Here is a 25,730-nt window from a genome sequence, read left to right as displayed (position 1 = left end):
CGTCAACCTAGAGATCATCGTCAGGCGTGAGGGAATAACTTTAAACCAAGGATATATGTACAGGCGAGAACAGGTTAATTCTGATTGAATACGTTCTCGATTTCAATACTTTTAACCCGTATACAGCGGGTTTTGTCTTGAAAAACGATTTATTGCTTTGATGCGTTATTGTAGTCGCGTGAAACGTTTAATGTTGTCATCAATCTCTAATTTATCGACGTGATAGTTTTTCAATAATTCTGCTTGAGAACAGAAGCTAAATTATATTGTACGGTAATTGAATGGATGACATAGGCCCCATCAGGGTAAGTACGTACGTAGGTACGCAAAAAAAAAATAGATAGCAAAATTAGATGGTTCTAGTTTAACACGCGTTTAACATGCTTTTCAGATGATTATCTATGCAAATATCATTATTTGTAATATTGGGTACAAGTATCGCACGCATACGAACAACAAGCCTTTCATTTTACTCAATTATTACACAGCAAAACATTATGAAATAAACACTTTAACAATTTATTGCGGAACTTCATTACAACTTCAGGTCCCAGTTTGACGAAAAAGTTTAAGCCTAAAACGGTTAAGTTTGAATTGTTTTGTCCTCATTGAAAACATGAAGTAACCAATGGTAATTACACCAAAAGTTTGAGTTTAACTTTTTTGTGAAACTGAGCCCTGGGCCCAGTTTCACGAAAAAGTGTAAGCTTAAAACAGTTAAGTTTGAATTGTTGTCCTCATTGAAAACATGAAGTAACCAATGGCAATTAATAAAAAAATTTGAGTTTAACTTTTTCGTGAAACTGGCCCCAGAGGACTAGGCTAGCTGAAAACATGTTCGTTATAACGGATAGTTCGTTTTATCCAGTATGAAATCATAAGAATCGTCCTAATTTGGGAACGACATTTTAGGTTCGTAATAACCGATAAATCGTTAATATCCGAGGTCGTTATAACGAGGTTTCGCTTTACTCTCAATCAATCACTCAATCATAAAGTAGGCAATTACTGGTACTTGATGGCTAACGTATCTAAAACTATTAGTTGCGTAAAATACTCTTTATAATCTGTGTCAAGTGTAGAAAAACTTCCACAATTTTATGCAATAGTCATCGTTAGGTGGTGCAATATCTGAAGCTGTCAAGAACGTTTCATTGTTAGGATCAACTGTGTTGATCCTTATAAAGTATGGTTCTAAGAGTTACTTTCTGTTAGCTCTTGGTGGCACAAATTCTAACCACTGAATATACACAGCTGATATTTTGTCATAAGGAGGGAAATAGGTGGTGGAATTGAATATGGCAAGTTTCGTCCATCAGCCATTTGGATGTGCTGGGAGAAAATGTACAAAAATTCAATGAATTTTCCCCCCATTCTACTAATCGATGCTTGACCTTGTTTCACGATATCACAGAGCCTTCACAAGGGCATCACTTGGAAATCCCTCTAGCAGGGCTTTCCCAGTGACATTACCAAGAACTGTTTTCTACCATGTAATTGTGACTCATAGGGAAACCTATTACCTTGTATATTGTCGATGTTGAACATGTTTGCTGCAAAGTGCAACATGATTTCATCTTTATCAGCTGTTAGGCCTATTGCAAATCCAAGAACAAATCTGTTTTTGTGCTCAAAACTAAAAATGTACTCAGTGGATCCTACTGGACCCATGGTCCTTTATGTAATGATTTAAATCGCGGTTATTTTATCGCATAACATGACTTCTTTATCTATTCTATCTAGCTTAGGCCTATAGTACGCAGATTATTTAATACGCTTTTGACATTTTTGTTTGTAGCTATATAGCTTGCGTTCGCGCCATTCCCTTGAAGACGATGGAATATATTTTTCTTCTATGTGATTGTCGTATTTTTTATTTATTTTCTAGTGTTTGTCACAGTCTCGGGGTGCGCTTGTATAGGACTCGGAACTCACCCTATTCTACTATTCTATCAATGCATCGTCTCGAGTTTACTGTACTACACAGCTCACTGGCAAACCTATCTGTCTGGAACGTTAAAATTCGGATTGTAAGTTCTCGATATCTCGTCAGACTATAAAACGCTTTTCTACCGATATCGATTAAAACGTGTGAAAGTTGTGGCCTTTTTTTTTTTATAAAAGTTTCGTGATTTTAAGTAAATGAAAATTCTATCTACGTTTTATGAAAAAGCTTTTTATTGGGTCAGATACCCTCATACCTAGGTCTACAGTAGGGCCTTTATGAACTAGTCGCTGTCTTCTTGATGTCTAGGCCTACAATATATGAAATAGCTCTATCTATCCTAGGTCACAGACCCGCGTGTCTATATGTGAAATAACTCCGTTTAGGTCAGGCAACCGCATTTTTCTAATGACATAGCCCTGTCTCAGGGTATACACCTCAGGGTATACACATATTGAAAACCTCTCTCCCGGGTCTAACGCCTTGTTCTAAAAGCTTGTTCTGGGAAATACGCCAGATTGATATATTGCTGTACATTGTACAGTGTATTACCGATGTGCGTTGTTGTTATCTTACAGAATTGATGTCACAGAATTACAATGTGGAATAGTTTTGATGTACTTAATATCGGCGATATTTGGAAATCAAATATGGCAATATACGGTACGGTACTACAGGAGAATCGGAATTACAGTCAAACCTGCTTTAATCATTCAGATCAGTTGAATCCTTATTTTACATCTTATTCGGAAGAATGTATCCGTAGTCCATGTGTATACATGTAGAAAATATGACGTTAGGCTAAACAAAATTGATACCTTGTTTCTCCGTTTGCTGAGCGAGCTTAAAACTTGACCCGGCCGGCTGCCTATCTACCCTGTACATAACTTTCTTTTAAACCGTGATCGATTTTACCATAACAGACCCGGCCCGGCAGCTGTGGAAATGAACTGATTACAAATTTTAAAGTATTTTACAAAAATGACCCGGCCGCTGAGCGGAGAAACGAGGTATCATTTTCGTATGGCCTTAATCTTGATATTTCATAAACCGGATGAATTTCATCGGTCTCAAATGATCCGAATTAAGCGGGTTCCACTTAAAGTTGCCACAGCTTGTGATGAAATGTTACGATTCCTGTTTCAGATACCGGTCATAAATCTAGATGTAAACGCGTGTATGGCATTCATCGGTGTTCCGTTATCAGCTTTCATACTTTACGGTCACTTGGGCACGTTAATGAAAGGAGGTGTCGGTAAAAATGGCGCCACAGTCGCTGTGAGTATTTCAGTTTTCTCAACGCTCAAGGATTAGGATTAGGATTAATTATATGATATATTTATTTATTAATGTATGTACAAGATTTCATTAATGTTGCTTTATGAATGTCCAAGTTACTATATCAACTTAGCCACTGTCGTATTCAGACACAATTTGGCCTGGGTAAAGCTGGCCAGGACCTAACCCGAGCCAAATTTGGCCTTGGGATTCAATTTTAGTCCTATTTTTCAAATAAACTTTAGATACAGCGGCCAATGCACTTCTCCATGTATCGAAAGCTTACGACATTAACTTATTAATTCCAGCGCAATCCAAGCTATAATAATGGATAAGCAATGAACTGTTATAAAAAGCCAGACGATTTTCCCTTGCAATTATCAATGAAGCCAATACCAACTACCACAGAGTAGAAAAATTCATCTAACACAGATTTAGTGGGCCGTGTGATAGGCCTAATGAATGGATCCAGGAGCTTAGAAATTCAGTTCAAAGTTGTGCACGCTTGTCACGAAATATACCCATCCCAATTTAGATATTGTACTCTTCTCAATTTCTAAAACCTATCTAATTTCCAAAGGTTTGCATACTAAAAAATGCTGGTAGGCATAAAACCCGTTATTGCTGCTTTGCCGCTGCTATATTGATACTTGATTCATTTAGGAGAAAAGTTCATTCAATTGAGAAAAGTTCATTCAATTTTAATTGAAATGCAGAAGAAATCGAACAGAAGACCGATTCTCAGTTTCATTGGTCGAATTATTAAAAAACCAACGGCGCGTTTAAGTAGACATATTGTATATTGTAATTTCAGGACACCAGCGTCGTGTTTCCGTTATTCCCGATTGCGTCAGTGATAATCTTATCGACGATGATCGCTATTAAATCAACGTCGGACATATTTGTAAATCATCCGTGTTTGTACGCGGTGAGCTTCGGAATCGTAGCCGCAAAAATTACTAATAAATTAGTGGTAAATATTTTTCCTACTTCAAAATTTTCGATTGAATGCTTGTAAGTCGTTTCAGATTACACTAAGTCCGTGTTGTGACGATATATAGAAAATCCCACGCTAATTAAACGAGAAATATGAAGTCCGAAAAGTTTCCTTAAAGCTAATAATTCATCGATTCAACGTTTCGACTATATCCTAATAGTCATCTTCGAGAATACTGCTCAGTGTACCTGAAGATGACTATTAGGTTATAGTCGATATGTTGAAACAATAAATTATTAGCTTGAAGGAAACTTTTTGACCTTCATCTTTCTCATTATATTAGTGTTGGATTCTCTATAGATAGAAATGCTTCTTCTCTGCGACTGCCATCGTCGCGAGCACCTGTCAACCTACACGCCGGTTTTATGCTTTCACTCTGTTACTATTGTTGAGAAAAATTTTCAATATAAGTACAACAACTCAATTCAATTGAAAGCTTGACAGCCGTTAATAATAGAAATAATTTTAGCAATTTTTGTCCCGTACAATGCTGAACTAATTGATATTGATCTTTTATTTCTTTTTTTTAGGTAGCACACATGACTAAAAGTGAAATGAGCTTCCTCGACTCGGTGTTCGTCGGACCTGGAATGTTATTTTTCAACCAGTATTTTAACACGCTAGTTTCGGAATACGTTGTATTATGGTTGTGCTGTGTAAGTATAGAGCCGTCGTTTGTGACAGATGTGTACCGGGTATTTATTTAGAGTGAAACATTGCCTGCGCTGATTATTGTTCTTATAAAAACACCATCTGGTGAAAAGTCGCGCCTATGAACCATAAATCAACCAAATCTGTGAATAAACCGTTTCGATAGTTTGTATTAGTTCAGTAAGGCATGTCCTGTCAGCAGCTGTGGGGTTGACCGATTAGAGCGTTTGACTTGGGGAAACCAGGTCAAACCCTGTACATTACTGTAGGCTCCCTGGGCAAGACCCTGGTATTCTCATTGCCTCACTCAAACCCACAAGTAAATGGGTAATTGATCTCATCAATTCCTGAGCACTTAGTATGTGTCGTCTCCCCAGACTGAATCACAGTTATAGTGCTCTTTATCTATAGGCTATATTTTATAAAACCGTACAAAAATGAGTACATTCGAACTGTATCGTAAACGATTCTTGTGTAGGCCTAAATGTCGATTATAAGAATTATGTACAAGCCTCCTACCCCTATATTCCGTCAGTTCAGAAACTCTTTATTAGATTTTTGATGTCCATTCTTTTCAAATTTCAACTAGGGTTATTTTAGTCGAACAGTACACCTCAGTTCTCAGAGGTCTATTTCATTTGGCTTGATTGGACAGCAGGTGGCCTAGCTCAGTCAGTTTTGTTTGTACATACCGTACCTGGTAAAAGTCTTTATAGGACCGGAATGGACCGGCAGTTGAACTAAAACCCTGTATTGAAGGATTGCAAAAAAGTCTTCATTGAAAGGGATTGAATAAAGAAAAGTGAATCCAGAATATGAATGTTTAACAATGTGTTTCCATGCCTACATACCATAATTTTTGATGATATGAAAAAACTTCAGTTAGTAGGCATGTTGTTAAACTTAATTTATTCAAGAAAATGGTGTCTCTTTTCTATCATGACCTTAACGAGACAAGTAGTACTGTTAACTATTTTATTTGATGCACGAGCTTTCGCTACTAATGTATAGAATCTTCATCGGGTGAATCGAAGCTTCTATAGGTTAGTAGCGAAAGCTGAATAAATAAATAACCTATATAGTACTACTCGTCTGGTTATTTATTCTAAACCCGGTTAATGCGGCTACCTTACGAACCTTTATATCATGTATGTACTAGCAAAACTAACTGAGCTAGCGCATGCGATGCGCACCTCTGAGGTCAAGTGGAAATAGTTATAGTATTTTGCGAATCATTATGTTTAATTAAAACTGTACGTACTATTTGTCGTTGTAGGTTTACTGCACGATCGATCTAATAAGATACTCGTCGATCGTGTGTATGCAGATATGTGATTACCTAGACATCTACTGCTTCAAGATAACGCCGATTACCGGCTCGAACGGTGCTGATAAAGAATCGCGAATGATGACGCGGGCCGCGTCGAAAGCCGCTTCCTCATCTTCGAAGTATAACTAAGTTTCATCACCATCATCGCTTGTTATTTTGTTTTCCCGGCTATACATATTCAGGTTGATATAGTCACCGGCCTCGCGTCGAGACGGGTTCTCCGACCGGCGGGCGGTGCGACTGCCGTTGTTCTACTACTTTACGTTGTTAGAGATTTGATTTATACGTTAACGAATCGTAGTAATTTATATTTATCGCTCCTTAATTAAAACGGGTTATCAGGATATTCTTTTCGAGCGTTTCGTTTTGACCGTATATGAGTACGCCGACTGCCAATACAGTCGAACTACAGCTTCTCGCTGAAATCTGATGATTGATGATAACAACATCAGATATTTTAGATTTAGCAAGTTTTCCTATTTTCGGCTTGTATCATATAGATCTCTCAATATAAGGCACTTTCTGGTTTCTAGATTTATGAATTGATACGGATTGATACAGTAGACTCTCATTGCCTTGCTCCGAGTCAGTCAAATTCCGGTACCGTGTTAGCCGCGCGATGGGTCACCATGAATTGTAGAAGGGAGATTTTTAGTATTTCAGCTGGCGGGTAGGGGGGCGTGATATTCTGTGATAGTAAATCGGCTCCGTGGCAGGAATGGAGTCTAAATATCCTGGGCCCAGTTTTTTAGACTGATATTACCTTTAACCTGTGGGCTAACTTAATTCATTTTCAATTGAGTTGGCCAGCGGGTTTAAGGTAATACCAGTCCGTAAAACCGGTCACCGGTCTCTTTATTTAAAATCTACTGGTAGTCAATAACTTGACTATGATTTTCAGTTCACAAATTTTCATAAACGAAGTCCTATAATGTTGACCAAGCATGTAATTGGTATTAAGAATTGATCTTTTATTTAAGACTATTTGATATTAGAAATGATGAAGAATTCTGATATTTCATTTACCTGTCTTGAAATTACTCTAGTGTAGTTCTCACATCTGGTCGAAATGGTTACACCCTCCTCCCTCTCCCCTCCCCCTAGTAGCAGCAGCAATTGGAATTGAGAGAGTTGTGTAAAATCTATTACATACGCTGTTTAATAATTTATTTGTAGGCCGCATACAGCAGAGGATCTTATCGGAACGCACTCTAACTAACAGCCACTTTCAAAATTCAAAAATTTCAAATATTCTGCCGTAGCGAGTAGGATTGCGAATATTGTGAATTCGATAAATTCGAAATGTTTAAAATGGAAATGCGAAGTTTCGATCTGGTATTTATATTATGGTAATGATTATTTATACGTGCTTCTGGGCCCAATTCTACAATTGACGGTTAAAGTTGACTCTTAAGATGTCGAATCAGTTTGTTTTCAATGTTTTAACTCTTATAAAGTCAAATTTGACGTCACAACTGCGGAAATGGTGTCCACGCATCGTGTAACCATTGATAGTTATTCGTGTATAACACATTTTGAGCTGGATAAAAAAAGGGAATATTGTTCTGTAGAGACAAAACCTGGGTGTTATTTTTATAATGGAAGCTATCTGGATCCAGTTCCACAGTTGGATTTATGCGGCTGTCAATCTGCTGTCTATACACACCCCCTCAGACCATTTGAATGGCGAAGTCTGGATGAACACATTTTTCACAAATGGTGAATTTCTGTCTAAAACTGATGGTTCAGACATTGTCACTCTCATTCATTTCAATGATGTCCTGGGTACTACCACAGGGGATGGCGAAACATGTCTTATTGAAATGGTGAATGTCTGTCAGATGTCTAAAGGGGTGTGTACGGACAGCAGGTTGATAGCTGCATTAACGCTGAGACCAAGTTAGAATAAGATCATTGTCAATTAGGTAATACGTGAGCCAACTGTAGAACTGGATCCTCGGAATGAGTTTCGCGAAACTAAATTATGACTCAAGTCCAAGAAAAATGGTCCTAAAACTTTTTGTTGAATACGCGCTTTGAAATTCAATTCGAAAACTAATTATGTTTTAACATATCCTCCTGTGCTTACAGTGCCAAAAATAGCAGCTTTTAACGACAAAATGTTTAGACTTTTGAATTTGCCTGAATTTAACGTGATTTTTTTACGTTCGTTTGTCAACTCTGTCGTAAATACAATACAATGACTACTATGTACATGTCAACAAAATGAGATGGTCGGTGTCAATACTAATATAAGATACACGGTATCGATACTCACGCAGGCAGTATCAATGGTTTTACATTGATACGTTTTAGGTAGATACATGAATTTTTGATGTTACGTATGTTTGCTGTTATATGAATGTCTCAAATAAACACTTTCGACCTGCTCTGAATACAGACTCGCATCCCCATCCCTAACCAGGTCGCGAGCTATGGCCCCGGTGTTCTCCACTGTGTTGACTAATTTTTAAATGGCAACGTGCCCTATCGTTCCTATAGTGATCCTTTATACAGCAGTAAGAAAGTCTAGTCGATGCTCAATACTCTATCATCGCTTACGATGAGTTTATATCGGCAAAAAGCTATAATTGCTGCAAAATTTAGCTACTTTTCAGTTTTCAGTATTTATTGCTAGGACGCGGCTATATAAACGCAGCCCCTCTAAATTCGTTATTATATGGAGAACACACTGGGCCACGGCAACTGACCAGACCAGACTAGAGAGAGAGAGAGAGCAGAGAGAGGTAGAGTTATATGTAAAAGACGAGAAGATGTCTCTGAATTAGTCGACAAAAAAATCTAATTAAAATAAAAATAAAACGACGAATTGATATTGGACAGCCACTTGTCTATGGAAACCAAAATGTCTCTGAATGATTTTTGAATTAACGATTCAAACGCTTTTATCATTTCATCAATTTCAATATCATCAGCAGGGTTTGTTACTTTCAACTCAGTGAAAATGAAACTTTGAATTGTGCGTTCGAACAACCTGGCGCCATCTAGGATTCGATGTAGCGCGAGAGATTAGATAATTGTTGTGAATGAATTATTGTATAGATGTTCATTTGGTGTTGGGTAGGAAATTCATTCATGAGTTTTAAGATCATGATGTTTAGATACAGTACAAGTAACGAGTACCTTCCTTGAATTATCATTAACTGTTGAGGCGTCAACTGTAAATTTGTGTTTATATTTAGAGATTACAATCATGGTTCCCACAGAACAGGGAAATTGGGAAAACTTAGTTTGGAAATATTTGGGAATTTTAGAAATTTTCCTCAAATTAGGAAAATATTTTGGAAATTCATTTACATTTCATGTATTGTGCATTGCCAAGGGTGACTTTCTTCAGCAATTCCCCTTGAGAATCACCAGTTATCAACCAGTTACCACTAAAATGTTGACTATTATGATGGTCTATTCGCATATCCATTTGGGAAAATTGAAAAATCACCCATGAAATACTTGGGGAAAACCTGGGAATTTTTGGAACTGTGGGAACCATGTACGATGTATAGCATCGATAAGAATCTCACATCCCCCCTCAGACATCGGATACTTCATAATCATTCTTCCAGTTTACCAATGAAATTACCCATGACGTGTAGGTAGGGTAGGTGGTCCACCAGGAAAAATGCGCAATCTTGCCAATTCGGTAAACGTAGAAACAAGTATAACTTTGTAGGTTAACTAGATTTTACTAAAGGTACGAGGTTTCTCTACTGACTGCAGCGGAACCTTGTTACAACAATTCATCAGATACGACAAATATAGAATTTTGTCCCGAGTAAGACTGGATTCGATTAATTTCATACTGGAAATAACGAACTATCGGTTTTAACGAACTTGATTTTCTAGTCCGGTGAAGTTCGCTGTAACGAGGTTCCACAGTAGCGTGCGGTAACTTCATCGCGTGAATCACTCATTTACCTGATGAAGCTTCTACACTATTCACTAGTAGAAAGGTTGTATCTTTTTGAATAAAATCCTACACTGAACTATTCATTTTACGATCTGACACCAGGTTTACTCGGTTCCTCCACGACTATCCTCGATTTTATCAATATTGACTTGGCGCAGATCAATTGATAATGATACGTTAATTTTTGATTGATGACCTTAAAAAAACATTCGAAGCGACCAAATCTTAACTCGGTATCAAATGAAACTCTCGACAGTTGAATTAGGAACAGGGAATAAGAGAACTACGACCCGATAAGGTTTATCTTCTATTGCTGTTCCCAAATTGATGAACCTGGGTCTAATTTCACCAAAAAATCTCGAAATGTTTACTGAATAAATGAAGAAGGACATGTCCGTAGAGATATTACGTGAAAACTACTGCGCGTAGTATAGGCCTAAAAATGTGCATCGCCCTGATTTGAACTGCCCGACTGAGATTACCCGTGGAAAATAATGTAGCGCGTGTATGTTTTTGCCATTGTAGCGGTACAATTAACATTGTCTGGTTACTAAAACTACTAGGCCTAATAGAGAGAAGGTATTTTCCACTCTGGGTCTGAATTTGACCCGTATATTTTTTGAAAATATCAGACAATAGCCTATAAATATATATATATATATATATATTGTATATTGGAGAAATTATTTTTAGTTCACCCCTCTCCACGCAGCAGCAGTACGCTATTTAATTCTAGTGTTACATGTGTTATTTTTCCGGTGTTTTCTTTCCATGAATGAAATAACTATAGGTCTAGAGATGTTCTGCTAATAATGTCTGTTTCGATTTCTTTTTGTTTTGAGCGGATTTCAGGTGGCACAACCAGTCAATTTTGGTAGTACATGCCTGATATGCATGTTTCAACGGACAATGTACTTGGTATATTATACAGTAGAACTCGCTTAATTTGGATCACACTGGGAAATTTTGTCCGAATTAAACGAAATCCAAATAATGCGCTCTCATTTGAATAGAATTAACCTAGAGTGGACTTGAATGTTAGTCCGAAAATCCGAATAAAACCGATCGGAATTAAGCGAGTTATACTGTATATATACCACTAAAACTGACTTGAGTTATGGGACCTGATGTCTTCTCGAACAAACTTGTAGAAATAGTCACGTCTCGGTTCTAATTTTTTGTTCATTCGAAGCTGGAATGTTTGTAAACTTTGACCCTATTTTTATACGTGTCAAAATTAATTTTATGCGATTTTATTACGAAAGAAAAGAATAATAATTGATATGATTGTTTCCTCCCCAGGAACGAGTTCGAAAATAGTCTGTAAATTATTGTAGACCAATAAATTATATTCTGAACATAATTTTTGTCTTTATAAGATTTTCGTTATTTGATGGAATTATCATTGCGGTAGGTCATGAGTTCAGCTAAGTTATCCTTATGTTTATTCCTTAAATGAGAGGGTTTTTTCTGCATGAATTTTTCAACTATGGATTCAGGAGGCTTACATATTAATCTGATATTTTATAGTTAACGCGTTCTGAATGTCATGGGCTAGAAACTCACAATTGTCAATTTATAATATACACCAAAATAACTTGATTTTGTCTCGGCTGACAAATAAACTGATGGAGACGGGGGCGGATCTAGGAAATTTGGAAGGCAGGGGTCCAGGAGAAGAGGCTTTTTTCAGATAAAAGCAGTTATATCATAGGCCACCAAGGTCCCTCCACAGTATAAGATAGTTTTGAAGAAATACATTTAAAAATGTTATTTCCGAAAGGATGAGACCACCCCCTAAATCCGCCCCTGGAAGAGCAAGGTACCCAGTTACATCCCAGGTGGGCTAAAAGTAGAGGTTAGGGTCCAGAAATTTTTGTACCCCTAGTGAATGAGAATATGTCGACACCATCGATGAATTGTTATTTCACTGGCCTGTGTCCACGATACAGAAGATATTGATTGAGCTTACACAACATATATATTTTAAATGTTAAAATACAATCACATTATACTGTTAACAAAGCAGAGCTAAAACAAAGACATACACATTTGTAGTTACAAATTTTGCGATATTTATCAAGGTTTGCCACTTTCAATCAGCTTCTTCGAATGATATAAGTAATTGTGTACTGTTATAAGGAACAATGCATGTATAGGTATCTAACACCAGCACCATGAACATTACAGTCAACCCCGACATACCGCCCACATCAGTGCAGAACGATTTTGGCGGTATAGAGAGCATGGCGGTATATCGCGGGTGTTTAACTATGCATTTGTATAGAGATGTATATTGAGAAAACCTGGCGGTAGGCGGGGGTGCTTCAGTCTCATTTTGATGAAAGGGTGACTTCGTAATAGCTCTAATACAAGATAAGAGATTACTAATAGTAACTGGGGGTAGCACCGTATTATCACAGAGAGGCAGCTAACGTGTTAACGTTAATATTTCATAAACGTCGCTAACTCCATTCGACTTCAAGGTCGAAATTCTTACTTTCTATAAACTCGTTCATCGCGATGGAATCGGCTTTCGTCACGTTCCAGCAATCCATCAAGTCCAGATGACGTAACTCGTTATCGCCGTGAACGAGAGGCAATAACGCGCCGCCCGATACCACGTTACAGTGAATCAGAATCAAATTCTCGACGCGTTTCAACGAATTCGTTTCCCGAACGGTTTTCATGACGTCGTCGTTGAAAGCGTCGACTTCTTCGAGATTTAAACTAGTCAGATTACGAGAAGCGACGAACAGACGACCGAGCGTGTCGTCGCTCATGACGACTCGACCCGAATAGAAACGCAACGACAGTTCTTTCAATTTATCGAACGAATGTTCGTTCAGTAATCCATTCGCGTCGCCGATCTCGCATTCTTCGAGGTGATAAATGTATTCCAGATGCAGCTGCTCGAGGCACGGGCAGAATTTCGCCAGTAAACCGACGTCGACGCCGACGACGTCCAAAAATTCGAGAACGCGTATCGCGTTCGGCCGCGTTAAAAATGTCGAAATATCGTGCGCGAAGTCAATCATCGGCTCGCCGTTGAAGTTCGTGCCGGAGATCATATTCAAAGCTCGAATCGGCAGTCCGTTCAGAAATTCTAGATTACCGTTTTCTAATTTCCCGATTTGTTGATACTCGCAAAGATTCGAACACGAAGTTCGTATACGATCCAATAACAACGACGGAACGTCTTCCGCGAATTTGACGCGCATGTTAAAAAATCGTAATTTGTTTAAGCCGGCCGGAGACGCGCCGGTTAAACTAATCCATATCGCTTCGCTTAACTCGTCGTGGTATAAATACTGCATGTTGTTTAAAGACTGCAACAAGGCAGCCACGGTTTCCGCGTGCGTTCGCGTTTCACGTACGTCTAACACTTCTAGGTTCGCGCACGTTTCGTTCGGCTGTCCGTCCGACGTCGAGTACAAACTGCGTAATCCTATGTCCGTAACGGGGCAGGAGTGGAGTTTTAAAACGCGGATACTCCGACAGTTGCGACCGATCGCTTCAACGACCGTGTCGGAAGCTTTCGTGAAACTGAGGTCCAGATGAGTGAGTCGATTGAGCGAAGACACCAAATAAACCAACGTTTTCAATTTCACTTGGTCGAAAGCATGCAATTTCAGTCGATTCATAAACTGAAAAAGATTATGTCTCTTAAATAATAATAATAATAATAATAATAATAATAATAATAATAATAATAATGATGCATAAATTTATCATTTTCAATTATGGTAGTTGTACAATAGTAATACAATAATAGAACTTGCTAGAAATCAGATTTTTCATTCTGGATTTCACTTAATTCAGATGAAATATTTGGTCCATTTAACCTGGAACCGTTTACACTGAGTTATTCATCATTCAGATGTTTATCTAATTCGAAGAAATCGGGGCAGTACCTAGTCATCCGAATTAAACGAGTTCTACTGTACAAATACAAAATTCAAGGGGATACCGATCCAATGACCAGCAGTGAGTGAGGCAAGTTATTGCGAGTAAAAGGCGCTGACACTTTTACTGAAAATTTTTTTTGATTGGTTATAAATTGGTCTACAATTGGTCTTTTTTAAAGAATGATGAAAAGTTGTTGCACTTTGTCGTCAAGAGTGTTCTTGTGAAATTAGGGTAAAAGCGCTTGCCAAGAGGGTGCCGTGAGTTGCGTGTTACTTACGTGGCATTGGTAGGCAATGCGATTCACAATATATTCCTGATTAGGACACCGTCTCCCGAATTCAAATTCAAGTTCATTCAAACCAGAACAAATCAATAAATCTACGTGATACGTTCTAAGCTGTTTTTTCTCAATGAGTTTGTAAAGTATCCGTTGTAAATATTTCCCAGCTGAAATTGAATAATAACAAAGAAAACAGTTAAAAACAAATATTTCACAAAAAACCAATTACAGGGTTAGTCAAATCACCTGGGGCCAGTTGCATAGTCATGGCTTAGACTTAAGGCTAGTCTAAGATCAATTAAGTTCTATTGCAAATCTAACAACTTAAGACCAGTCTTAAGATTTAATACCACTTTTGGACTTAAGTCACGACTGGCAAATTTTGCCATTTATTGGAGGGGTAATTTTGGCCACCTTGTGAGTAATTTCCAGTTGTGAGATGCAGGGTTCATAATGTCTATGACCAATCTCATTCAATGACTTTCAAAGAGTTTTTTAACTTGACATGCAAGGACTTAAATATAATCATCATGTTTTAGCCAGGAATCTTGAAATCTACATTTTCTAGTTTTTAATCTAACATTGAACTTGTAGCCTATCTTGGATCTACCAATGATAACTAATGATTGATGAAATTAAAGGACCTATGACAATGATTTAATGATTTCAGAGCCCATTCCATGATACTCAAGGCCTTGAATTAACCCATTCCCATTTCAAAACTTTTGAGGACCTTCAAGGACCGCAATACCCTGTGGGATGGATGGTCTTATCCTGGTTGATGGACAAGTGATAACTGTGATGATAATGCTTACAAATATTACATATGTGTTCAAACGGTCCAATTATATAGCGATATTTCAGTTGATCTCGTTGGATATGTGCAGCATAATCTTTACACCAATAACTATCCATATTGGCGGCGATGTTGCTGATACAGATTTCTGACAGACATTGCACGGTCTTTGACCTGGGCATCGTTCTAAAATGAAAAAACATTGTCATCAGGAGCAAATTACCACAGGTTTTATGAGACATCTGTTAAGGCCTAAAAAATTTGAAAGCCCCTTATATATTACTTGAAAGCATTTTTATGTACACAATCTAATGATTTTCTATCATATACTTGTAAGTGGCAAGTGCCTTTACTTGGCAAGATCCTAAAGTACAACTTCAAGATCTTTGTTATCTTGCATCTGGATCATCCTAGTCGTTATTACGGGCTCCCCTACAATTACAACCCTATTTGTTTTGGGGAACAACCGACTAGGTTGTACTAATAAACTAGGCAGTGGATATTTTACCGTATACGGCAGAGAGTATATTTATTTATTTCCGCTATTTTACCGTACACCAAAACAGCGATTGAACTGGGTTAAGATAAGATCGTCAACTTTTTATATGAGATCATCATAGCTTCTATCAATGAAGAAACATAATTAAATCAACTAATCCCTTCATCACTTACTGCTTTGATGTTGATTATTACCCCTTCCGAAATGAAATGTCAAAAATGTAATGTAATTGCGCAACAACGCTCGACGACCTTGAATTTCCGAATATCAACGCATTTATATTCACTTACCGCAGTTAGCATTTATGTGCATGTAGTCGAACCCCTAATTTTACTCATTGAGCCGAACAGTGTAACCGAATAGGCCGGGCACAGTAACCGATAGTTAGTTACCTAATCGTTGGTGGTAAGCTTTTTATAATCGGATGGGCTTATACCAACGTTAGGGATGACAAGAACCGAAACACGGTTGAATTAGTGTAAATCATAGATGCAAATCAATACAAACTGTCAATGACTGTCGTTTCAGACAATTTAATAGGCCTATAAATTCAATGACATTGCCATTGTCATATCGACAAAAGTCAATCAAGACCTAGTTACCTAATCGTTGGTAGAAAGCTTTTTATAATCGGATGAACTTATACATGGTTTGTGAAAATATCCGATCGTGAAACTAAACCACAGTCAGGTTACTGACTAAGTAACCGACTGGCTCTCCGGGCCAGATTTTCAACACAACGGCTGCGCCAGACAATATACTGCCGCTCAGTACTGGCCTGGTTCCGCGGAATAGTTTAACATAGTCCCCCAACGAACACAACTCGACCGGACGCGAGCGGTTGGTACCGCAACGCAGGAAATGTCTATGATTTATTAATGTATGAGACCTGTTTTTTCGCGATGTTGCTAAATATTTGTAGTACATACCTCATTTAGGTCTTATTAGCAGGTTATAAAATGGGAATAAAGGATAAGGAAATTGAATTATTGATGCTATCTATGGCGATAAAACTTTAGAAGCTATGGCGATAAAACATTAGACGCTATCTATGGCGCGATAATAGGAGATTCAAATCCGGCCCCAAAGCCCGGTGCACACGGGCCCGAACTGCTATCAAAGAGCAGGAAGGTGATTTAAATTTGGCGCCTATGACATCATCAAATGAATTTCCGCTACAACAGCTCGTGCGCGGTAAATTCAAAATAGGTAAGATGATTCCTTCCGTCCGCGTGTTGGCTGCTGCAACGTAAAGAAACTGCAAAAATGCTACCGGTAGGCCTACAAGAAGCGAACTGTTCTGACCGTCTCGTGGGCAATCCTGGTCTGAACAGTGTCCTCCCTGCCGGTGATGAAATTCCGGTCACCAGATTCGTTCACTCAATTATAGTCCAGTAACTCTAGCCAGTAACTCTAGCCGTTGCTCCTCGAACAACCCGTAACAACGACTGGTATTCAGAGACTAACTCAAGTATGGTCATTTTGAATACGTATAGCCAAATATATTTCTGGGAAGACAGGCCGTAGGTCGGATACACGTGAGTAAAATAAGGACGGCCGGATTTACACCGAAGGAAATCCGTTGGGGTTTGGGAACTGCCTCGGATATCGGATATTTTCACAAGCTCTGCATCCGAATTTAAAGTTCTCGACCAACGGTCTGGTTCGAATCTGGGCTGGGCGTTGAGGGAACCCCGAGATCACACGAGAGGGCCTATCTCGAAAGTGGTCCACTTTGGTGGAGATCAATGCTATTGAAATATCCGTGACAACAATTTCAGATATACATTTTCATTTTATTAGAGACCGTACGCAATGAAAAAATATAGAACACAAGATTGTGGGTAAATTTATTATTCAAACTAATCGAAGATGGCCGGCTTACAACTGAATCCACCGCGTCCATTCGGGCAACATTTCATTGTAGCGCCACTGCAGTCATCGTCGTCTCTGCAACCGACCGTCGCTCGCCTATCCAGCTGTATATCTGGGCTGACAACTTCACTGGCATCGCAAAAACCAGCCTTTGGCACTACAGACAGATGAAGCATCATTATAAACTACTCAGTCATGCCTAATTTCGAGAGGTTACTCGTTTATGGATTTAGGAGTTCATCATCTTGTGAAAATGTGAATCAACCCAGCGGTTAACTTGAGGCTAGAAGCATGAAGTTCATATCGATGCAGTCGAATCTCAAAATCACTGGGAATCAAGCTCGTGCGAGAGAATCGCCTTCATGAACTTACTTTTCACACATTTTGTGAGCATTCCGCCACTTGTCCGATGCCACACGCATTGTTGTCTTCCTGGGCACTTCACATTCTGAAACAGAAAGAAACCATCTATCCTTACAACATGAAATATCATTCCCGGTTCATCTATCTTTAGAAAATGAAAACCAGGGAGTCTTAGAAAATCATGGTTCTTGTTAAATCCATCACAAGATCAACGTTATCAATTAATATTTCGGTCGTAATTGTGCGCGACATGACTGAGGGTCTTGTACGTGGATCAGTTCTCTTCCTCGGGTCAAAGGTGGCATTTCCAACGAATCAAAATTCGGCCAGATTTTTTCGTTTCGAAAGCGTACCTTGCACGGATTGGTTGTAAGTCTGGCAGCGTCGATAGCAGCCACAATCTGAAACGAGAGTCGACTTTCCGAAATAATAATGACTAACAAAAACAACCACAGAGTTTCGATATAGCTCGTGGAAAAAGAAACGTGCATATTCACGAAAACCTAATCATCATCAAGGTTGATATAGAAATTTAGAATTTAAAACTCTCAAAAAAGTAAATTTCGACTTACCGCAAAGAAAATACACACACATATAATTGTTTTGTTCATTTTGATGATAGTTCTGTCTTTGTTTTTGCAATGAATAACTGGGAATCAAAACAGTTTCTTTATATACAGTCCGCGTAATGGTTTACTTATCAAATAATTGCATTGGTTGAGATAAAATTGAATTTCGTATCGGTTAAAATGCGCTTGTCATCTTGTTTACGTTCAGTTTATCGATTTGCGAACTTCCAGTTCCCTCCCACGTTCAAACATTGGATCGTTTCCAATTTTCATTTTAATTTACTTGGCAACCCCTTATCTATGGTCCAGGGGCCAGTTGCTCAAAAGTTGGTTAAAGAAAACCGGCGGATAGATACCATAGTAACAATGCAATTTCAATTATCACTATGTCAACTATCCACTGGTTAACTCTAACCAACTTTTGAGCAACTGGGGCCAGGTCTGCCCTGGCCTGATATGCGATCACAAACCTCTGTATCCATAGGCCAGAGAAATAGCACGATGGGTCAAATGTCCTCAGACCCCTCTATATAGCTCTCTCCTGGTTCAGACATCCTCTTGTCTATATGAAATAGCTCTGTCTTGGGTCAGACATCCTAGATATCAATCTATATGAAATAGCCGTCATCCTGGTTCAATCAGACATCCTCATGAAATTGTCCTTGGTCAGAAATACTCATACATGTATCTATATGAAATAGCTCTGTACTGGTTCAGACATCCTCATATCTCTACGACTATAACTATAAGTACGAAACAGACTAAATTTGGCACTGCGATATGAAATCATTTTATTTACACAATAACCACAGTAGTAGTAAATGCATTGAATCTTTTAAACAGAAGTTTTACCTCATTGAATTCACACCGAATTATCAACAATTTATTACTCATTCAAAAATAATCATCTCTTTCATATCTATTTTCATAAAAAACGTTTTCATAATCCAACCACAAAACTACTGGTTCCGTAAACCTCAACTTATTGGATCATTCATTTATTACGTATGCATAAAATTTGAATTTTTCAACCCCCCTCCCCCTCTGTACACAAAATCGGCCATTTTTTCATATAAATCAAGCATTACAGTACGCAATTGCACTGACCCTCCCCCTCCCCTAATGCGTACGTAATAAATGAATAACCCCTATCCAAACACGGCCAACAACTCGGAATTCTAGACTTTCTGGGAACAAAACTAAATTACTTTCCGACTTCCTAGCATACCCTTCCATTCCTTATTTCGAGCCATTTTTGTTGGTGCCAGTTTGTGGAGAGATTTACTGTCGTTCATGAACACAATCAGTGTTAAAAAATGTTCGTCAAATTGCAAACTTCATTCTATACTGGTACCGATTCTGCTCAGGTAAAACACTCATCTGTGGAATGTTTAAATTGCACAAATCTTAAGAGAGAAATACATTTAATTCGCTTTAGCGAATATATAAATATCGATTACTAGATGATATTTTGATATGGATTACTGCCAAAACTATTAGATACAGTAGACTCTGCTTCATGTGGGGATCATCTGGGACCATTGATTAAAGCATGGACTCGAAATGGTCGAAGTCCATGATTAAACGTTGCATTTTACAGACATTCGTATGTACATGTATAGAGGTCGGTCTTGTAGTGATATGCTTTTTCCAAGTAACTATGCCATGTATATTGGTTGGCAAACACAATAATGCGACAGATGCTGAAAATTCAAAAATCCCTGATTATTCTTTTTATTGTACATACAGTGGCATATCTTCAATCGTTAGTTGGCTTACAAACTACCACGTCGCATGCAACGCCTCTATATCGACAAAAACAGCGAGGTCTACTGTACGAATATCAAATGATGTTCATAAACAGAAAATCGGAGTGAAATAAATCCCTGAAAAAAATAGTCTACGTAATACTAGAACTGACAGACTGCGGGAAAACTGGATTATTTTTCACCATTAACTCCGTTCATTGCGTGCGTTGTTGTCGTGCGCGTTTTCACTGATCCGTCTTTCATACCGAAATATGCCTTCTCAGCCATATTCACGAACAAACCAGTTTCAACAACTCCTAGAAACCGAAATAAAAACTCTTCATGTACTCATAGATAGTATAGGTTGCCAGCGCATGTCCTAGTGTTCTCCATGAAAGGTTTCAGAGGGGAGGGGACAAACCTTACATTTTTACATGTATCCCCCTCTGAAAATCAGCCACCCCTTACATAATATCTGCTGTCCCTATCAGAACAGATGTTAATATTCTATCAATGCTGATAATTGCTTTGAAATATATTGAGCTACTGTGAAATATAGAAGATTACACCAAAATTAAGCTAAGTTTATATTTTATTTTTTTTTTTGGGGGGGGGGGAGCGAAAAACTTGCTGCTTCAGCAGCCGTGATATGGAGAACGCTGATGGCCCACGTAACGGTGACCTGTATATAGACTAAAGACAACTCCTAAAAACCGAAACAATGAATGTACTTGTATACAATATAGGTTACATGCGCATGTCACGTGTAACTGTAACCTATATATTGTACGGTACCTGGAATCATCTTCAGTTCGGAGTGAATTTTCGTCCAATCGAAATTCTTCTCGAAAATCCAATCGAGCACGAAATTACCGCAGTCAGTTACAACCGGGCCCTGGAAATAACGATTGTTGATTAGTTAGGTAAAGTTGAAGAGTCAAATTTCTGAAAAACATTTGTCTAACTTAAACGATGATCCACTTACAGCTTTTCCTTTAGCCATACGTAACGTTACCGAGCCGCCGTATTTCTTTGCGATCTTCCGTTTTACCGGAACGTACGCGTTAGTTATAACGGCAATCGGGACGCCCTTTTTCCAGTTATCGCCCAAATCTTTCGAGTCTTTTCTGGAAACAAAGAAGAGATGAAATGAAAACGCCGAATTTAGGAATTGGTTGTTGTAGTAAGTCGCATACGTTGGATTCTCGGGTCTCGTAATTCAACGATACATAGTCGCGAAGTCGTACAAATAAGTTAGGTTTTTGGATAAGTCCTTTAGGTTCATGGGCAAAACGTACGGTATCCATTCATTTGAATTATGTCGCATTAGATAATCTTTAGATTATCGATCAAGTCTGATGGTTTGATTTGTTTCGAGTGCTACAGATCAGACTTTCTTACTGTCACCGACGCAGCGAACAGGGTCACGCACATTCATGTCAATAACAATATCAGGGTCCCTACAGATCGGTCATTCCAGAATTCAAGGACTTGTAAAGGAGAAAATTTCAAATTTCGAGGAGTGTCTGCATCACTATCATATCCCTATTACAATAGACTCCACCTTCAAATCGGTACCGCTCATCTCGGTAAACTATCTAATTCAATGGAATCTGTATGTAAGCAATGAGATTACTAACTAGGCCCAAAACCTAATAAGTTTCAAATTGTCAATTTCTCAAAATTCAAGGAGTTTTCAAGGACTTATGGGCATTTTGCTCAAAGTCCTTGAAAAACATTTTCTGTCGAGAAGGAGTTTCAAAGAATCTTAGGGACCCTGAATAACCCACTGACAATGATTAAACCGGTAGCAGCAATTAGTGATTTAGTCAGATTTTGTCACCCGTTAGATCCGACTTAAAATTGGCTCAACCATAATAATTTCGAATTCACAATTTCATAGAAGTTGTATTTAAGGAGTATGCCCAAATGATAAGACCACGTGTGCAATCGTCAAGTTCCCATTTACCTGTAATCAGCTATCACTACAAACTTATTGGCGCAAGATGCGACGATCTTCTCGAATGTGTGACACGCACCGCCACCTTTTATCAATGTTAAACCTTCGTCGACTTCATCAGCGCCATCTATTGCTACATCGAGCTGTAAATATATACATATATTTTAGCCGTAAAAATACACATATAATGTATAATAAGTCTTTAAGTTGGTTCTATTAACAGAATTTACCTCAGGATATTGTTCTAAATCTCCTAGTGTTAAATTTGCGTTTACTATCAACTGTCGAGCCTATAATTGTAATAACGAAATAAAGAGTTAATGATTTGACCATCCGGCTCAAAGACCAGTTTCATCTACCTGGCTCATAGACCATTCTCATTCACCAGTCTGATTGAACTGGCTCATCAACCAGTCTCATTGACCTGGCTCATCGACCAGTCTCATTGACCTGGCTCATCGACTAGTCTCAATGACCTGGCTCATTGTTATCATTTTAAACTGACCTGGAATGAAGTTGGAATGCATGTGACTTTCAGATTCTCATTTTCAACTCGAGCGGCTGCAAATAAAAAATAAGAGAAACATATCAAAAACACATTGAAATTGAATTTTCTGTGATTTAGCTAATCCATTTGCTGACGGTAGTGTTACCTAGTCTTTCTACAGCGTAAACTATTGTTGATCCACTTCCAATTCCAATGATTTGACCATCCTGCAAATATAAAGTAGGTCAGTAAGTTCTAGTCTGAATACCAGTTGTTGTTACGGGTCCCTATGTTGCTTGTGGAACGATCGCTAGGTACTAGACTTAGTAAGTTCAAGAGCCAACTAAACAGTTATAGTGGATCTTTTTGATCATCAGGCCCAGCCAGTAACATTTATGTCACCCCAGTAGCTGGACTGTGGTTTATTATAGTCAGTTACCAGACAGTGTTTGAATTCAATAAACCAGAGTGGCAGTGCACTAGTCTGAATACCAGTCATTGTTACGGTTCAACGTTCAGGAACAACGGCTAGGTACTAGACTAGCAGTGCACAGCCTGCAGTGTGGCCAATGTGGGGGGTCGAAAAGTCGAATAAAATTATTAAACCTGAACAAAAAAATAACCTAATTTGGCCGGTTCTCTTTCTAAGTTGGTGCCATTTTTGTACTGTTTTGCCATGAGATGCTGGATCTGGATTCGATTTGACAGGACCCTGCTTGTTCTCAAAAAAGTGAACATTCAATCATGCTAACCAGTCAGGAACACTTTCCAAAAACGGCTTATTCTGCCAATTTCGGCGTTTTCCGCCAATAACGGCAGAATCAGCCGTTTATGGATCACTCAGTTTTGAAACTTTTACAGTCGTTTATGGCTTAATCAGCCAGTTTCAGCTCACTAAGTTTCGAGTTTTGCTTTAAAGTTTTTTGCGCACTTCCGGTCAAATTAGCGCATGTTGCCGATTACGTCATAATCTCGAGCAGACGATAAGCTTTCATATGACGCTAGGATGGAAATTTTTGAGCTAGGTAAAGTGGTCAAATTCACGTTTTTCTAAATGATTACGTCATATGCAGCCCAAAAACTCCGGGAAAACTACTACAGCATGAAACAAGTTTATTAATCATGATTTTTGTTAAAAATAAATTTGGGAACTAGTTTTAAAAACTATTATAAAGTTTTCAATTAAATGTTGCCATGGGTACACATAAAAACATTCGCCATTTCTGGCGTATTCCGCCGTTTTTGGCGTAGCTAGTTTTATAATCATAAACTATTAAGCCATATGAGGATTCCCCCACCCGCTTAGACGTTTTCCCTAGTGTCTACAGGGTACTTTTTTCGGAATAAAATAATTAATTTGCTGAGGTGCACGGATGTGTAAATATTATATGTTAAAAATAAAAATAAAATTATTATTATAATTATCATTCTCATAAGACAAATCAATCATGGATGTATAAACTAGTGTATCAAAAATCTAGTTTTAAGTTTTGCCCATGGTCTTATCTTGCCTAATAAAGCATAGAATGGTTGAGGGATATATTGGACTGCATATGTTGGTTAATTGAAGGTAATTAACATCTTCGATGCCTCCCAGCTAATTGGACTTGTGATGGGTAGTGATTGAATGAATTGGTGGCCGATGACGTTACAACACTCAAAATCAATACAGCTGTATCTAGATTCATTTCAAAATACAACAAACATTTTCGAAACAATTTGGGATAAATGTATGTATATATTTATTACATAGAATACAGGTATAAAGAAAGAACAGAATTCAAATACATTTGCCATCGGAAACCCGTACATTTATATTTAATTCTTTCTTGAAGCCTGGAACGGATCAATGAGATTAATTTTTCGGCGCAAATATACAAATGTATGCCAGCAGAAAAGCGATGATGTCATAATAGGGACTCCCATCGAACTAAGCACTATAAATAGCACCTGTAAAACTATCTAAGCTAAAACGCCGTTTCTGGCGATGTAGTTTTAAAAACTGTAACAGCTGAAAACGGTGGAAATGGCGTTTTTTAAGAACAAGCCAAAAATGGCAGAAAACGCCGATTTCGGCTAAATTGGCAGAATCAGTTTAAAATTGAGTAATCCATAAATGGCTGATTCCGCCGTTATTGGCGGAAAACGCCGAAATTGGCAGAATAAGCCGTTTTTGGAAAGTGTTCCTGACTGCTAACCTGAACATAATCATCAACTGCAGCACACGCGGCTGCCTTTTTGCCAGCTTCAATTTCACTGTCCATCTTTGAATATTGACGAGTAAACGTGTGTATAGAATAAAGCGATGAGTGTTGACACAGCACTGGACGGGCTGTAACAGTGGTCAAAATCCAACACGATCGCTGACAAAAACGAAATAGAAATTTATTCATATCAATTCAATTCATAGCGGCGTGATACCGTCACATGGCGCCCTCTGCATGGTACCGGTACCAGTCTATCCTCGCTTGCCGGGGTTTGATTGCCGCCTCCGTTGCTTACCCCTGATCCGCGGGGCCGGGGGTGCTATAGAGAGATAAAATCAAAAGTAAACTCATTGGCGGATATGGAACACGATATATCTTGAAATAACGGGATTTATACTAAAATCTTATTATATTTTTAGTTCGTTCATTTCCGATGAAAAATTTTGAAAATTCAATCGCCGGAGATGCGTTTTGGGGCCATTTCACGGTCTCATTCACAGAAGCATGAGAAGTCGTGAGCCAACCACCTAGTACAGAGAACGACGAGCTGCTGCGCGGTAAAGCATGATTTTGAAAAAAAAAATTTGTTAAGCAAAAAAGTGGGGCGCCCGCCCCTGTTCCGACGGCCCTGTCGTGATCCAATTGTCGGGCGTTTTTTATTTGTAGCAGCCTATATAATTGTGTTGCAGCAATTATAGTTCAGAGTTTTAGTAAGAGCATCAATTTCTACCTTGAAAATTAATTGAATATTTGACATCATTGAATAAGATTCGTTTTTGGGCCGAATTTCCAAGGCAAATTTCATCAAAATTTGACGAAATTAAGGGGGTCAAAACACGAAATTCTGAATAACTAATTTTAGGTGCCTCGGATCCAAAATCTAACCTCATATTCGTAATCAGCACCCC

At 38.3% G+C, this 25,730-nt stretch overlaps 4 protein-coding genes and 1 long non-coding RNA gene across 7 annotated transcripts in view; 1 reads left to right on the top strand and 4 right to left on the bottom strand.

The window, feature by feature from the left end:
• Nucleotides 1-25,730, top strand: part of LOC141913173 (cholinephosphotransferase 1-like) — a 28,795-nt gene that overhangs the window by 1,901 nt on the left and 1,164 nt on the right. Inside the window, exons 3-9 of one of the 3 annotated variants that reach the window (XR_012620231.1) lie at nt 1,889-2,030; nt 2,524-2,608; nt 3,092-3,223; nt 4,038-4,196; nt 4,751-4,876; nt 6,148-6,320; nt 25,242-25,379. Coding sequence is in view for 2 of the 3 variants with exons in the window: in XM_074804639.1 (XP_074660740.1) it covers nt 1,889-2,030; nt 2,524-2,608; nt 3,092-3,223; nt 4,038-4,196; nt 4,751-4,876; nt 6,148-6,320; nt 7,378-7,420 (860 nt within the window). In the remaining variant the exon portion in view is untranslated. Of the gene's footprint in view, nt 1-1,888; nt 2,031-2,523; nt 2,609-3,091; nt 3,224-4,037; nt 4,197-4,750; nt 4,877-6,147; nt 6,321-7,377; nt 11,481-25,241; nt 25,445-25,730 lie in introns of those variants that run through there. The other 2 variants (XM_074804640.1, XM_074804639.1) reach the window with 2 other exon arrangements.
• Nucleotides 12,162-14,359, bottom strand: LOC141913104 (uncharacterized). Its single transcript, XM_074804554.1, has 2 exons — nt 14,316-14,359; nt 12,162-13,776 (listed from the first exon to the last, which is right to left on the bottom strand). Exon 2 carries the CDS (start codon nt 13,771-13,773, stop codon nt 12,595-12,597), a length of 1,179 nt encoding a protein of 392 aa, XP_074660655.1. The 5' UTR covers nt 13,774-13,776; nt 14,316-14,359; the 3' UTR covers nt 12,162-12,594.
• Nucleotides 14,371-15,843, bottom strand: LOC141913103 (uncharacterized). Its single transcript, XR_012620224.1, has 3 exons — nt 15,787-15,843; nt 15,134-15,300; nt 14,371-14,485 (listed from the first exon to the last, which is right to left on the bottom strand). It is a non-coding gene; the product is annotated as an uncharacterized LOC141913103 (long non-coding RNA).
• LOC141913119 (uncharacterized) lies at nt 17,389-18,540 on the bottom strand. Its single transcript, XM_074804575.1, has 4 exons — nt 18,424-18,540; nt 18,205-18,252; nt 17,861-17,936; nt 17,389-17,645 (listed from the first exon to the last, which is right to left on the bottom strand). The coding sequence occupies exons 1-4, from the start codon at nt 18,460-18,462 to the stop codon at nt 17,476-17,478; spliced, it is 333 nt and encodes a 110-aa protein (XP_074660676.1). The 5' UTR covers nt 18,463-18,540; the 3' UTR covers nt 17,389-17,475.
• On the bottom strand, nt 19,194-25,001 carry LOC141912497 (ribose-5-phosphate isomerase-like). Its single transcript, XM_074803732.1, has 8 exons — nt 24,814-25,001; nt 22,782-22,842; nt 22,634-22,689; nt 22,359-22,418; nt 22,138-22,271; nt 21,154-21,295; nt 20,964-21,063; nt 19,194-20,485 (listed from the first exon to the last, which is right to left on the bottom strand). Exons 1-8 carry the CDS (start codon nt 24,877-24,879, stop codon nt 20,361-20,363), a joined length of 744 nt encoding a protein of 247 aa, XP_074659833.1. The 5' UTR covers nt 24,880-25,001; the 3' UTR covers nt 19,194-20,360.

Source organism: Tubulanus polymorphus, chromosome 11, assembly GCF_964204645.1.
Source record: "Tubulanus polymorphus chromosome 11, tnTubPoly1.2, whole genome shotgun sequence".
Classification (NCBI taxonomy): domain Eukaryota; kingdom Metazoa; phylum Nemertea; class Palaeonemertea; order Tubulaniformes; family Tubulanidae; genus Tubulanus; species Tubulanus polymorphus.
The sequence above is the reverse complement of the archived record's forward strand: the minus strand, read 5'-3'. Positions and strand labels throughout refer to the sequence as shown.

Coding starts and splice junctions, on each gene's coding strand:
- LOC141913104 (XM_074804554.1), bottom strand. CDS start 13,773: ATGAATCGACTGAAATTGCATGCTTTCGACCAAGTGAAATTGAAAACG.
- LOC141913119 (XM_074804575.1), bottom strand. CDS start 18,462: ATGAACAAAACAATTATATGTGTGTGTATTTTCTTTGCG. Junction 18,253..18,423: donor GTGTGTGTATTTTCTTTGCG/GTAAGTCGAAAT, acceptor CTCTCGTTTCAG/ATTGTGGCTGCTATCGACGC. Junction 17,646..17,860: donor GCTCACAAAATGTGTGAAAA/GTAAGTTCATGA, acceptor ATCTGTCTGTAG/TGCCAAAGGCTGGTTTTTGC.
- LOC141912497 (XM_074803732.1), bottom strand. CDS start 24,879: ATGGACAGTGAAATTGAAGCTGGCAAAAAGGCAGCCGCGTGTGCTGCA. Junction 22,843..24,813: donor CAGTTGATGATTATGTTCAG/GTTAGCAGTCAG, acceptor TTATATTTGCAG/GATGGTCAAATCATTGGAAT. Junction 22,690..22,781: donor TTACGCTGTAGAAAGACTAG/GTAACACTACCG, acceptor TTTTATTTGCAG/CCGCTCGAGTTGAAAATGAG.